The 12,674-nt window shown below is 49.7% G+C and overlaps 1 protein-coding gene across 9 annotated transcripts in view; it reads left to right on the top strand.

Moving 5' to 3' along the window:
• The first annotated feature begins 4,183 nt into the window (after nucleotides 1-4,183).
• Nucleotides 4,184-12,674, top strand: part of ZC3H4 (zinc finger CCCH-type containing 4) — a 43,079-nt gene continuing 34,588 nt past the window's right edge. Inside the window, exons 1-2 of one of the 9 annotated variants that reach the window (XM_054511475.2) lie at nucleotides 4,184-4,509; nucleotides 5,505-5,670. In XM_054511475.2, the coding sequence (XP_054367450.1) occupies nucleotides 5,510-5,670 (161 nt within the window). In that variant the 5' untranslated portion in view covers nucleotides 4,184-4,509; nucleotides 5,505-5,509. The other 8 variants (XM_045891809.3, XM_045891811.3, XM_045891810.3 and 5 more) reach the window with 8 other exon arrangements.

The raw sequence follows: 12,674 nt of genomic DNA, 5'->3' as shown, positions 1-12,674 counted from the left end.
GAAGACTGCTTGGGCCCCATGAAAGAGAAGGTTCTCTAGATGTATTGCCCAAGATGTATTGCAAAGGACTCTGACATCAGGTCTTCTAATCCAGCAATCCAGGGGTTCTCAAGAGTGGCAAATATACTACAATTTACATGTCTGTTCTCCTCTTGATGGGCATTTAAGTGGTTCCTACTTAGGGACTATTTTTTGATTAATGCTGCTGTGAACATTCTTGTTCATGCCTTTTTTTTTTTTTTTAAGATTTTTATTTATCTGTTGAGAGAGATAATGAGAGAGAGAGAGCATGAGAGGGGGGAGAGTCAGAGGGAGAAGCTGACTCCCTGCTGAGCAGGGAGCCCGACGCGGGACTCGATCCAGGGATTCCAGGATCATGACCTGAACCGAACACAGACGCTCAACCATCTGAGCCATCCAGGTGCCCCAACCCCCCCTTTTTTTTTAAAGATTTTTTTTTTTAAATTTATTTATTTGACAGAGAGAGACACAGCGAGAGAGGGAACACAAGCAGGGGGAGTGGGAGAGGGAGAAGCAGGCTTCCCACGGAGCAGGGAGCCTGATGCGGGGCTCGATCCCAGGACCCTGGGATCATGACCTGAGCCGAAGGTAGACGCTTAACGACTGAGCCACCCAGGCACCCCTCCAACCCCTCCTTTTTAAAAAGATTTCATTTTTAAGTAATTTCTACACCCAAGGTGGTGCCTGAACTCATGACCCCAAGATCAACAGTCAAATGCTTTTTCCACTGAGCCAGCCAGGAACTCCTTCCAAAGTGGTTCTAAGGGAGATACTCTACTCTAACACTCTATAGTTCCGTGCTCCGGTCACCAAATGCTTGGAGGTTTTCCCACAGCAAGCAGTTCTGCAACTGGGGGATACCAGCTGATGTTCCCCACTTCAATTCCGTTCTGATACTATCCACATGGAGTTAGCAGGAGATCCCAAAGGTTAAGAGCTCGTTCTCATTAAGACTGCCCACCCCCAGCCTCAGCCTTGAATTGGAAGCCCTTCTGATTGGCTATAAATGGGAGCGTTCCTACAACCTCTTCTTCTGATTCCATTAATTTGCTAGAGTGGCTCACAGAACTCAGGAAAACAGTTTATACCTACTAGACTACCAGTTTATTAGAAAGGGTATTAAAGGATATGAATGAACTTAACTCATTCATGAGGGAACCAGCAGAAAAATAAAGCTGGTCCAAGTTGGCGATGAGAAGTGGGTATGTATGGACAACATAAAAAAGAATGCAGGAGGGGCACATGGGTGGCTAAGCTGGTTGAGTGTCTGACTCTTGCTTTCGGCTCAGGTCATGATCTCAGGGTAATGGGAACCTGTGTGTGTGTGTGTGTGTGTGTGTGTTGGGGGGTGTCTATGCTCAGCGGGGAGTCTACTTGAGATTCTTTCTCTCCCTCTCTTCTGCCCCTTCCCCCACTCGTGTGTGTGCACGAGTAATAGATCTCAAATAAATAGATCTTAAAAAAAAAGAGAATGCAGGAATTAGGTTGGAAAGTTTGATACAAAACTGATTAATATCATTCAAGGTTGTCTTTTCTGCCAGACAAAAACCACTTGAAACTTGAGAATCCTCCTCAACTTTTCAGAGTCTAGACCTTAATCAACAAATACTAAGTTGAAGTGACATCTAGAGAGGTGCCTGGGTGGCTCAGTCGATTAAGCGTCTGCCGTCGGCTCAGGTCATGATCCCAGGGTTTTGGGATAGAGCCTGGCATCAAGCCCTGCATTGGGCTCCCTGTTCAGCAGGGAGTCTTCCTCTGCCTCTGTCCCCCCTCCCCTGCTTGTGCTCTCTGCTCTCTCTCTCAAATAAATAAATATTTTAAACAAAAAAAAATTTTTTTAAGTGACCTCTAGAATGTCAGAAGGGCTTGACAGACAATGTTAGCATTCTAGTAGGACACTGAAAAGGCATGGAGAAATCTTGCCTCATGGGATTTGCTGATGTTCTCATTTTCTTTCTTTCTTTCAAGATTTTATTTATTTATTTTTAAAGATTTCAATTATTGGGGCGCCTGGGTGGCTCAGTTGGTTAAGCCGCTGCCTTCAGCTCAGATCATGATTCCAGAGTCCTGGGATCGAGCCCCACATCGGGCTCCTTGCTCTGCGGGGAGCCTGCTTCTCCCTCTCCCTCTGCCTGCCGCTCCCCCTGCTTGTGCTCTCTCTCTGTGTCAAATAAATAAATAAAATCTTTAAAAAAAATAAATAAAGATTTCATTTATTTATTCATGAGAGACAGAGAGGCAGAGGGAGAAGCAGGCTCCCTGCAGAGCAGGGAGCCAGATGCGAGACTCGATCCCAGGACTCTGGGATCATGACCTGAGCTGAAGTCAGATGCTTAACCAGCTGAGCCACTCAGGCACCCAAGATTTTATTTATTTATTTGAGTCAGAGAGAAAGTGAGTGAGAGAGAGGGAGAGAGCACGCACAAGCCTGGGTGGGGGAGAGGCAGAGGGAGAAGCCGACTCCCAGCTGAGCAGGGAGCCCAATGTGAGACTCGATCCCAGGACCCTGAGATCATGACTTGAGCCCAAGGCAGACACTTAACTGACTGAGCCACCCAGGTGCCCCTCTCATTTTCTTCATTACCTAAAAGCAGATGGCCCTCTAGAATTCTGGAATGGCCTGCTGAAGCTTCAGAGATGGCACCAGCTGGAGACCACAGCTTGAAAGGATGGGGTCCTGTCCTCCATGTGGTCTAAGGTCTCAACCAGTGTTGTTACATCCATTAACTAGAATACACGGATTCAGAAATCAAGGCACAGAAAAGGAAAGACGATTTGCGGTATTTTCTTTTTCATTCTTATAGCCCTGCTCTGCTAGCTTCGTGTTAAGGAAAACTTTTGGACAATTTAGTTAAAAGCATGTGCCAACATTTTATTTTATATTTTTAAAGATTTATTTATTTATTTATTCGACAGTTAGAGAGAGAGCACAAGTAGGCAGAGTGGCAGGCAGAGGGAGAAGGAGAAGCAGGCTCTCCACTGAGCAGGGAGCCGGACGTGGGGCTTGATCCCAGGACCCCAGGATCATGACCTGAGCCGAAGGCAAACGCTTAACAGACTGAGCCACCCAGGCGCCCCTGTCCCAACATTGTATTACAATCATGCATGCAAGGGGGAAAAAAGGTCTCTTGTGGGTGAACTAGAAATTTATTCCTGGTAAGGACACTTTATGGGAGAAGAGAATGGTTAAACACCCATCAGGAGATTAGAGATGAGATCCAGAAGAAAAGAAAGAAAAGACTGAAAATTATGAGTCTTGACTGGCAGGCAGTCAGCTGTCAAGTGGGTGGACCACTACTTCCCAGAACAAATTTCATACCCTCAAAATTCATTCACAAACGGCTTCAGTATTTTTATCGGGAAAGCGAATTACCTCACTGAAGGAGGTTGTAAATTACTCTTACAAAAAGCTTAAGTCCCAGACCAGGTTTTGGGGCATTTTTTTTTCTTTTTGGTAGGGTTAATATACCAGGAAGTGATTTGGTGCCTTCACCTCCAGATTTTTCTTTCATACCGGTTTTTTTTTTTTTTTTCCCCTGTTCCTGGAACCTAAATGTTCCTTGACTTGGCCAGGTCTGAAATAAGTTTTTCCCTTCTCCCGGAACATTCTCTTCTCTTTCCCATCTCAACTTGAACAACCCTGCCCCGGGCGCCCCCTCCCCTCCATATTAACAGAGGCTCCCTTTTAATGACCAGGTTGTTGGGGTTTTTTTTTTTTCCCTCCCCGGGGCATTATCGGTATTTAAGCTCCAGGAAGGTAGAAACTGTTCCCAGGGTCCATCGCAGAGCTTGGCACCGTACAAGGAGGTCCTAAAAGCACGGAACTAAGATCCTTGGATGCAAATAGGACTGCACGAATTTTTGCAGGAGCCAGTGGAATGCCGGCACTGATGAAAATCCTTGAGGTTCTCTTTATGGCTAATACTAATGATTTTTGAGGCAATTATTTAAACACCAGGATTCAGTCTGCATCCACTGAATGGGAGTAGTAGTTCCTCTAAGTACAGCTGCGAGGGTCAAAGGGCTTTACGTTTGCACAGTGGTTTTTTTTTTTTTTTTTTTTTAGATTTTATTTATTTATTTGACAGAGACACACAGAGAGAGAGGGAACACAAGCAGGGGGAGTGGGAGAGGGAGAAGCAGGCTTCCCATGGAGCAGGGAGCCCGATGCGGGGCTCGATCCCAGGACCCTGGGACCATGACCTGAGCTGAAGGCAGACGCTTAACAACTGAGCCACCCAGGCGCCCTGCACAGTGTTTGAACCCGGTTAATAGGTCCCTCGTGCAGCATTTATCGAGAGCCTTCCCCGTCCCACGCTCCAAGTTCTGAAACTTCCTGGAGGTAGTACCAAGGACCGCCCCTTTCGCACCGCCCTTGAGTGACGCCACCGACCGAGGTCTCCAATGACGTCAGCTCCGGACCGGCTCCGCTCCATCCTCCCCTACTCCGGAAACCTACAACTCACGGCACCCGGCCTCCAGCTTTCGGTTATTATTTTTCTCTTCGTAGCCCGGATCCTTTTCCTCCCATTCTCCCACCTAAAACTTTCGGCTCTTCCCGCCTTCCCTCAAGCTGGCAATTTTCGGCTCTTCCCGCTTGCTCTTGGGCGAATTTCCCACTCTTTTACGCTGTCGATCGCATCCCGAGCTCCGCCCTTACGCCTTTTCCGTCTAAATCCCTCTTTCGGCTAGTTCCGCCTCCTGTTTCCATCCATCCTTTAGCCACACCCCTATCGCACCCTTCGGCTCTTTCCGCCTCCCCCCGTCTCCCGCTCAGCTGCTTTCGGCTTTTTCCGCCTTGCCTCGGCCACACTCTCTCCCTTCGGCTTTTTCCGCCGCCCTTCGGGAGAGGGCCTAGGCCCCTCTCCTCCACGTGACACGGCCTCCGCCTCCGCCTCCCAGTTCCCCCTCCCACCTCGCCCTTCCTCCCGCCTCAGCCTCTCGGCTCCTCTGGGCCGAGCCGCCATTTTGTGTGAATTTCTGACTGCGGCGGGGGCCGAGCAGCCGGGGCGCCTAGGGCGGGCAGACAGACAAGACAGTCGGCCCGTCTCCGCGGCCCGTTTCCTCTCTCCCTAAAATCCTTTTTTTTAACCCCCCTCGCTCGCTCTCCTCTCCTCCCCTCCCCCCTCGCTTGCTCCATCGCGCGCGACCTGCGCTAATTACACCCAACCACCCACCAGTGTCCGTGTCCCCCGGGTCCCCCACCTCCGGGCCCGCGGGGGAGGTGTGTGGGGGGGCTTTCGCCCCGATGAGGGCCCCGCGCCCGTGAGCGAGTGACCCCAGGGGTGGGCTGCGGAGAAAAGCGGCGAGCGGCCCGCCGAGGCCTAGGCCGCGCGGCCTACGCGGAGGTCGGCGCAGAGGTGATTCCGAAACCGAAAAAATATATACCCATTCCTATGAGGAGCCCTCAGAGCTGAAGTGTGCCCCTCCCGCCACGCCCAAGCAGTCCTTTTTCGTGCATTAACATCCCCTCCCCCCCAAAGGAACTATGGAGGCCGCGCCCGGGACCCCCCCGCCGCCACCATCAGAGTCGCCGCCGCCGCCATCGCCGCCGCCGCCATCAACGCCTTCGCCTCCTCCGTGTTCCCCCGACGCCTGCCCGGCCACCCCGCACCTCCTCCACCACCGCCTCCCGCTCCCTGACGACAGGTCAGGCCCCCGGCCCGGCCGGGGCAGCGTCCCCGGGGGGAGGAAGAGGAGGAGGAGGAAGGGGGGCGGCCGCCATGTTGGGCCGGGCCGCGGAGGAGGAGGAGGAGGAGGAGGAAGGGCGGGGTCGGTGGGTGTCTCTCGCTCGCTCGCTCGCTCTTTCTCGCTTGCTTTCTCTCCTGGCCTCATGCGTTTCCCCCCCCTCGCGGCGCTCGCCCGCTCTCCCTCGCTCTCGCTCTGTCTTTTTTGGGCGCCATGCTGAGGGGAAGGTGAGGAGGCGCCCCCCGGACCCCCGCGCCCGCCCGCCCGCCCTGGGGAGGGGGCGCTGGGGGGGGGGCTGCGGAGGCCCACGGGGGTCCTGGCTGCCCCAGCGCCCGGAGCTGGCAGCCATGGGCCCGCCTGCCCGTCGCCTGGCTTCGGGGAAGGGGATGGGGGAGGGGCTCCCGGACCCTTTTGGTTGGGGGGGGATCTCGAGCAGTAGCCCCGCTCTTAGGGGTTTGGAGTTGGGGGTCTCCCAGCCCTTGGCAGTATCCTTTCCCCTGGGGGAGGTGTCCCCTGCCCTACTTGGAGAGGTACCCTAGTTTTCTTAGGCAGAAAGTGGGGGTTCGTTCAGTTCTCTCTCCATCCTTTTAGTGGGGGGGTCCTTCGGGTGGGGGCACTCGCACTTTTTTTTTGGCGGGAGGTGTTTCCTCGCTATACCCTAGAGGGCAAAATTGGGGGGGGCAGATCTCTAGCCCCTTTGCTGGAAGCCCCTGCCTCCTTTGGGGAGGAGCCCCTTCCCCGTGTTTTCTCTTAAAGGCAGGGGTCCTCTCGTTTTTCGTAGGTAGGTGATGCGTTTTTGGCGGGTGGGGGGGGGGCTGAGGTTTGGTTTCCCTTCCTTGTAAGGGAGAGGAAGTTGGTCTCTTCTTTCTCATGGGGTTCCCTCCTCTTTCGGGCTAAAATGGGGCGCCATCCCTTCCGGGAGAGAGAACGAGGTTTTTTTTTTTTGTGCTTTGGCAGGGGGTGAAAGGGAGCGCCCCCCCTTCCCCTTTATTTAAAGTGCGAAATGGGTTCGCCCCACGCCCTTCTCTGGAGGATGATAAAGGCGCCAGCCCGGCGCGTTTCAGGGCGAGGTTGGGGCCCCCGTTTTCCCTTGCTCCAGAGGGTTGGGGTGCAGGGTTTGCCCTCCCTTTCTTGGTGGGGCAGGGGAAGAGGTGTCTAGAGAGTGGATTTGGAAATGGAAGGTTTTCCACCGGCAAGAAAGGCAGGCAGAGGAGGAGTGGGGGTGGGGAGGGGAAGAGATCGCGCTGGACAGATGGCTGCCCCACAGCAGCCCGGGCTGGGGAGTCGCTTGAGGACCCTCCCCTAGGTAGGGGTCTCAGCTAGGGCTTCCTTGCCAGGCACGACGGCCCCTTCTCCCCACTTCCACCTCCCCTTTTCCCTTTCTCCTTCACAGACCATACTTTGCCTTTTAAAAGAAATGCCACCCACATTCAGAGACACAAGTGCAGCAGTTTGGTGAGCTTTTACAAAAAATTTTTTTTGTTTTCTGTTTTGTTCTAATTAAATGTATCGTCCTGGGAATCGCAGCCCATCGCAGCCTGCCTCCAGTTCAAGGAAATAAACAGATTAGCAAAGGTCTGTGCGCTAAGCCCACGTTGGGTTTCCGGGCCCCCTCGTGGGGGCAGGTGCATTACTCAAAGGTGCTTACACGCTTTATTCGACCTCTAAGGAGTTCTCTTATGTCAGAAGTGTATGTCTTACAATGGGTTGGGATGGTAAGTAGCCTCTTTTATTGAGTAATTCAATTATCTCCCTCTTTTTGTCCCTTTCCTGCCTGCCTTCCTCCTGCCTTTAGACCAAAGTGATGCTTGAGTAAATTTATATGTTCGAATCAGGATTCTAAACCCAGTTGAGCCCTTTAAGACTTGCACATCCTTTTGATCTTTAATTTTTTTAATTTGTCGTACACAGTTTTCCTAAAGGAAGAAAAAAAAGCGTTACTGTAACATGACAAAAACTTATGTAAAAGGCCCATATGTTTTCAAGCCCTTGGTACCCTCTCTCCATTTCAGTCCATTGCTTTGTCTCCAGCCTTCATCTTTGAAGAAAGTGGATACTTCAGGTCCATTTGTAGGGGACGAGGTTAACTGAATTTGGTTTATGATACTTGCATTCGAGTTAAGGTTCTCCCTCCCCTCCACTCCCCACTCCCCCCCCCAAAAAAGATTGTGGTTCAAGTAGATCCAATTCGCTCCTTTTACTCCAATGTCTCTTATGGTGATGGACGTTTAAATTAAGCAAGTCATTTGTAAAGTACTGTTTAAGCACCAAATCTGTAAAGCGTGTCAAGCCCCAATCTCCTCTCCCTGTCTCCACTGTTCCTTTGTTCGAAAGCACATGCCTGACCGTGAAAAGTTGATGCAAACACGCCCAGTCATGGTGGAGAGAACACTTCCTCCAGCCCCCTGCCCCCCCCCACACATACAAGATAAAAACAGCAACAGAAATGACTTGCAGAACCAAACACTGTACTTCTGATGTGTTTTACAAGCATAAGTTCTTCCGTTAAAAGACAAAACACGTTGAAGTTCCATTTTCCGTCTTGCCCACTTTTGGTCCCTGGTGTACTTTGGTAGCGAAAACTTTTTATAACACACAGCCCAATTTTCCCCTCCGAAAGATCCTGTTTCCTTTTTTTCCATTCTTAGGAGAAAAAAAAGTTCACTTACGTTGGGATGAGGAACTGTAAACTGCAATTCAGTGGGCCACTGGTTTTATTCTTTCTCTCCATATACTCACAACCTAACTGCTGTGAAGTGGTGATCTTAGGTATGTAAAATCAGTTGTGGGAGGAAGAAGCATCCACACAGTACAGTATCCTGCAAAAAAAATGTCTGAAGCACAAACTGAACACACCATCCAGTGCACAGGGTCAGCCGAAAAGGAATTGCATTTATTTGAAGTTTTCCCTCCTTGGTGAAATTCCTCCTCCAGGAGCCAAGTGCAGAAACTGGATGCTAACAGATGAACCTTCCAAGTTTCGAGGACGACTAAGTTGTCGAAGGATGCTTGTTTAACTTTACTTGAAAATGAAGTGTGGAGGAAATGGGATTTCTTTTGTAAGTGAAAATTTTAGCAGTCATTCGTTGAACTTAAAAGTATTTCCCCCAAACGTTTAAAAAGTACTCAGGCATATCAACACAAGGGTTTATTGTTTTTTCGTTCTCAAAGGACTCCCATGAAAACCAAGAAGCCCCAGTAATTATGTCAAACTGTACTTCAATGGTCTTTGTTTTTGAAATGTCACAGTACTGCCTTTTTTCCCCCCCTAAACTGATGTACCAGTACTAGTTAAAATTCAAATTAATGGATGTTGCAAAAAAAAGGGTGTCACTCAGAATCCCTGATTTAACAGCACCTCTTAGACACTTGAAATCTTTAAAATTGTTATATTCTCTGTTGGAGAGGTTTAATCGGAAAGCAAATTAAAATATTCCCAGTAGAAATACAACCAATTGTGACCCTGAAAATACGGATATTCTGGTCCTAAAAACCCTTTATTTTTTACTCTCCTCAAATTCGTTCTTCAAAAGAAAACTAGGATTCCCCCAACAGGGCTTTCAGTCAGACTGTCCTGTCTCCCAGATAGGGTTTTGATTTGCTCGGAAGGTTAAGTTTTTGATTCTTGACAAGCCAAGATTTTTAAGTACAGATAGCTCTTCTAGAAGGACACTCCTGTGGCTTTTGCTTAGCCTGGAAGGCTGATCCCAAGGGGGAACTGTTTTGCACCTGTGGAAATGAAGGTTTTTCCCAGCCGTTGGCCTACCTGGCACATTAGAGCTGAATGGTTGACTCTGAGTTTGTTTCCATCCAGTGGAATGTAGACAGTTTCATATTGAGCTGGTTTAGTAATTTATCCTTAAATAATGCCTCCACGTTCTCTGCTCCTTTCTCTTAGATCTTTTCCCTGCCCCGGTAGGGGAGGAATGGATGTCTCAGGGTGGCCTTATTTGCTGTTCCCCTCTGCTAGGTTTTTGTGGCTATTAAGTCCCTAGAACCATCTCCCATAAGCCAGATCCGGTTACGGCAAATACCTGTATGGTGAAAATCGCTAATTATTTCCAAGCCTTTGTGGATAGCTCTAGGTCAAACCATATTCCAGAGAACCTGCGTTTTGGTCCCTGTGGATAAAATTGTCTAGTACCAGAGCGACGGGTTGACCCAGAGTAGGAAGTTGAGTGACAGAGTAATTCAGAGCAAACAGTAAGTGAATGGCTGAGTTTCTAAGTGAGCAAGGTACTTGCCCGTACCTTGGCAACAGAGCTCCTGCCACAGTAGGAGACGAAAGGCTGGTTTCTGGCGTTCGTGGTAGTTGGCATTTAATAAGTTGATTGATTCAAGCATCCGGAGGAACAGTCTGCTCATCGGTGGTGGGAGTCTTGTCAGAATCAATGACTTGAGGCCGGTTTCATAATTAAAACCTACTGGAAAGAGTGGAAAAGCTGCCTGTTTGGGTGAGCCTTTATCTAAAGGTCATTTGGTTAAGTCCAAGGTAAAAGTGGGACTGTCTGGGGGGAACCAGATTTTCCTGGATTTGGCTTTCCAAATTTATCGGCCTCGTCTTTGCTTCGCAACGATTTTACTCTGATGGTTACTAAAGATGGCAGCTCTGGAAACAGTGCGCAGGGTTTCTTAATAGTGATAGGGGATTATGTGGGCAGTTTTTACATTTCTTCCTCGATCAGTTGATGACAAAACCAAGACGTGGCCCCTCGGATGGTATAGACTTAGTCGCATCCTGCTATTGGAATAATTTATTATTCCAATACAGGATATTTGCTGGGAGCATAGTTTGCTTCTCTTGGCCAAATTGCTCAGGGTAGAGAATCTTTCTTGTTTTGTTTTGTTTTGTTTGTTGTTTTTTTGGTGACTGTATCTGTGAACTGGTGACTCAGCTCCCTATTTGTTAAGGCAAGTGGTGACATCTTCTGAATGTCGGGGGTGACAACAGGATAGGAAGGAACACTGTGGCCTTTGGAGACAGATAAGGTTGTGTTCAGGCCTGGCTCTCCCTGCAGTGGGCACCGAGGATAATGCCCGTTTCTCAGGGTCATTGCGGTCAAGTGGGCATACACAGGATGCCCACACAATGCCCGGCATTCGCAAATCTTGGTTTCTTTATCTTGCTGTCCCTACTAGCAAAAAAAACTACATAAAATTTATAGTCTGGTATGTAAACAGAAACAAGCATAACATCTGTGTTTTTGAGGGAAGTCAGTTTATCTTCCACCTCTTAGGTTTCTGGTCAGCTTATTTAATTGCAGGGAGCAGATCGGGGTGGAAACTCCGTGGTAGCCATCTTAAGGCATGTTTTGCTTGCTGAACAGACAGGTGCTGGAAGAGTCATGGCATCTTGAGGTTATGCTAACGACCTTCCCGTGTTCCTCTTTGGCAATTAGAATCCAAGTCTTGCTATGACCATGGTAGGCCTCCTGAGAGCTGCGAAAGCAGGGCTGTAGCACCTAACCCACTGCTGACGGGTCACATCACCTTTTAAACAAGTCCTTTACCTATGCTCTCCAGAGTCTTGAGAAATGAGCAAGGCCTGTCCCAGCCCCACGATTCCTTTGCCCCTTGGTAATTTGGCTGAGTCAGTTAAGGCTTTGTTCATTCAGCAGTCAGGCTTGTCCCGTGCTTTTTTTGGAGCAGAAAAGTTTTCAGAGTGTGCAGGGAGCTCTTCTCTCCTGAGGACTTTATTTAGATTTGGGCAAAGGTGGTTACTGCCTGTAGCAGGCCTCAGATTTCCTTCCCTTGTTTGACACCTGCAGCTTCTGGCCACGGTCAGGGGTTTGCTGCCCCTATGGCAGCTCTGGATACCCACCTGCGAAGTAGGTGTCTTAAAAATGAACTGCAAGGTGAGGCTGAGTGGCTGGATCACGGGTAACCGGTAGATCCACCAGTTTGCTGAGCACCTGGTTCCCTCGTCCCTGTCGTCCCTGTCGGGGGGTCCCAGAAACCATAAACTCCAGAAGCATAAAGCCTAGTAAGGCATGGATTCCATTTGTTCCCTCTAAGCCAGGGTTGGTCCTCTTCTGGGAGAGAGATGGTGGGGAGCGGTGGACAGCATGGACGTGGGAGTCAGGCCGGCCGTATGAGACTTCGTGAGTCATTGACTGCTAGTCTTCCCAAAGGTGTGACAGGGTCTCTTGTGCAGTCCTATGAAGGGCAGCGATTACCTGCCAGGGACCTTCGGAGTGCTTCACCCCAGCCCTACCCTGAGAATTTGAAACAGAAGTCACTTTTTTTTTTTTTTGACAGAGACACAGCGAGAGGGAGAACACAAGCAGGGGGAGTGGTATAGGGAGAAGCAGGCTTCCCGCTGAGCAGGGAGCCCGATGCGGGGCTTGATCCCAGGACTCTGGGGTTATAACCTGAGCTGAAGGCGGACGCCCAACAGCTGAGCCACCGAGGCGCCCTAGAAATGAAGTCACTTGTCCAAGGTTGCAAAGCTAGGGGGGTGTGGAACCAGAGTTAGAACCTGGGCAGCCTGTACCCAGACCCAAGCTCTCTACCCAAATGCCATCCTGGAGCTGACGCTGCGGTGTGCAGCCATTAGTAAGATATGAAGTCCCATTTATTGATTTGTCGCCTGCATTTGAAACACAAAGACATGAGAGAAGATAGAAAAAAGCAGAGTACGGTGAAGTTAAAGCCGCTCCAGAAAACTTGTTTGAGAGAAATGTAAAGGAGGAGATGTGGGTCAAGGTCAAAGTTGAAAAGCTGTTGCTGGCAGGACAGGGGTGGGCAGTCTGTGGCTCTCTGATCAAAGCCCGCCCACCTGGCTTTTTATTTTTTAATTCTAAGTGCAGTTTTATTGGAACATAGCCACGCCCATTAATTTATATGGTCTGTGGCTGATTGTGTGCTGAACAGCAGAGTTGAGTAGCTGGGACAGAGACTCTGTGGCCCTCAAAGCCTACAGTGTTTACTCTTCGGCCCTGTAAACAAGAAGGTTGCTGGCCCCC

The sequence above is a fragment of the Mirounga angustirostris genome, unplaced genomic scaffold, assembly GCF_029215605.1.
Source record: "Mirounga angustirostris isolate CCGP_5_RB_7025 unplaced genomic scaffold, mMirAng1.0.hap1 SCAF_16, whole genome shotgun sequence".
Classification (NCBI taxonomy): domain Eukaryota; kingdom Metazoa; phylum Chordata; class Mammalia; order Carnivora; family Phocidae; genus Mirounga; species Mirounga angustirostris.
Note: the sequence above shows the minus strand (reverse complement) of the source record. Positions and strands in the feature narration are given on the sequence as shown.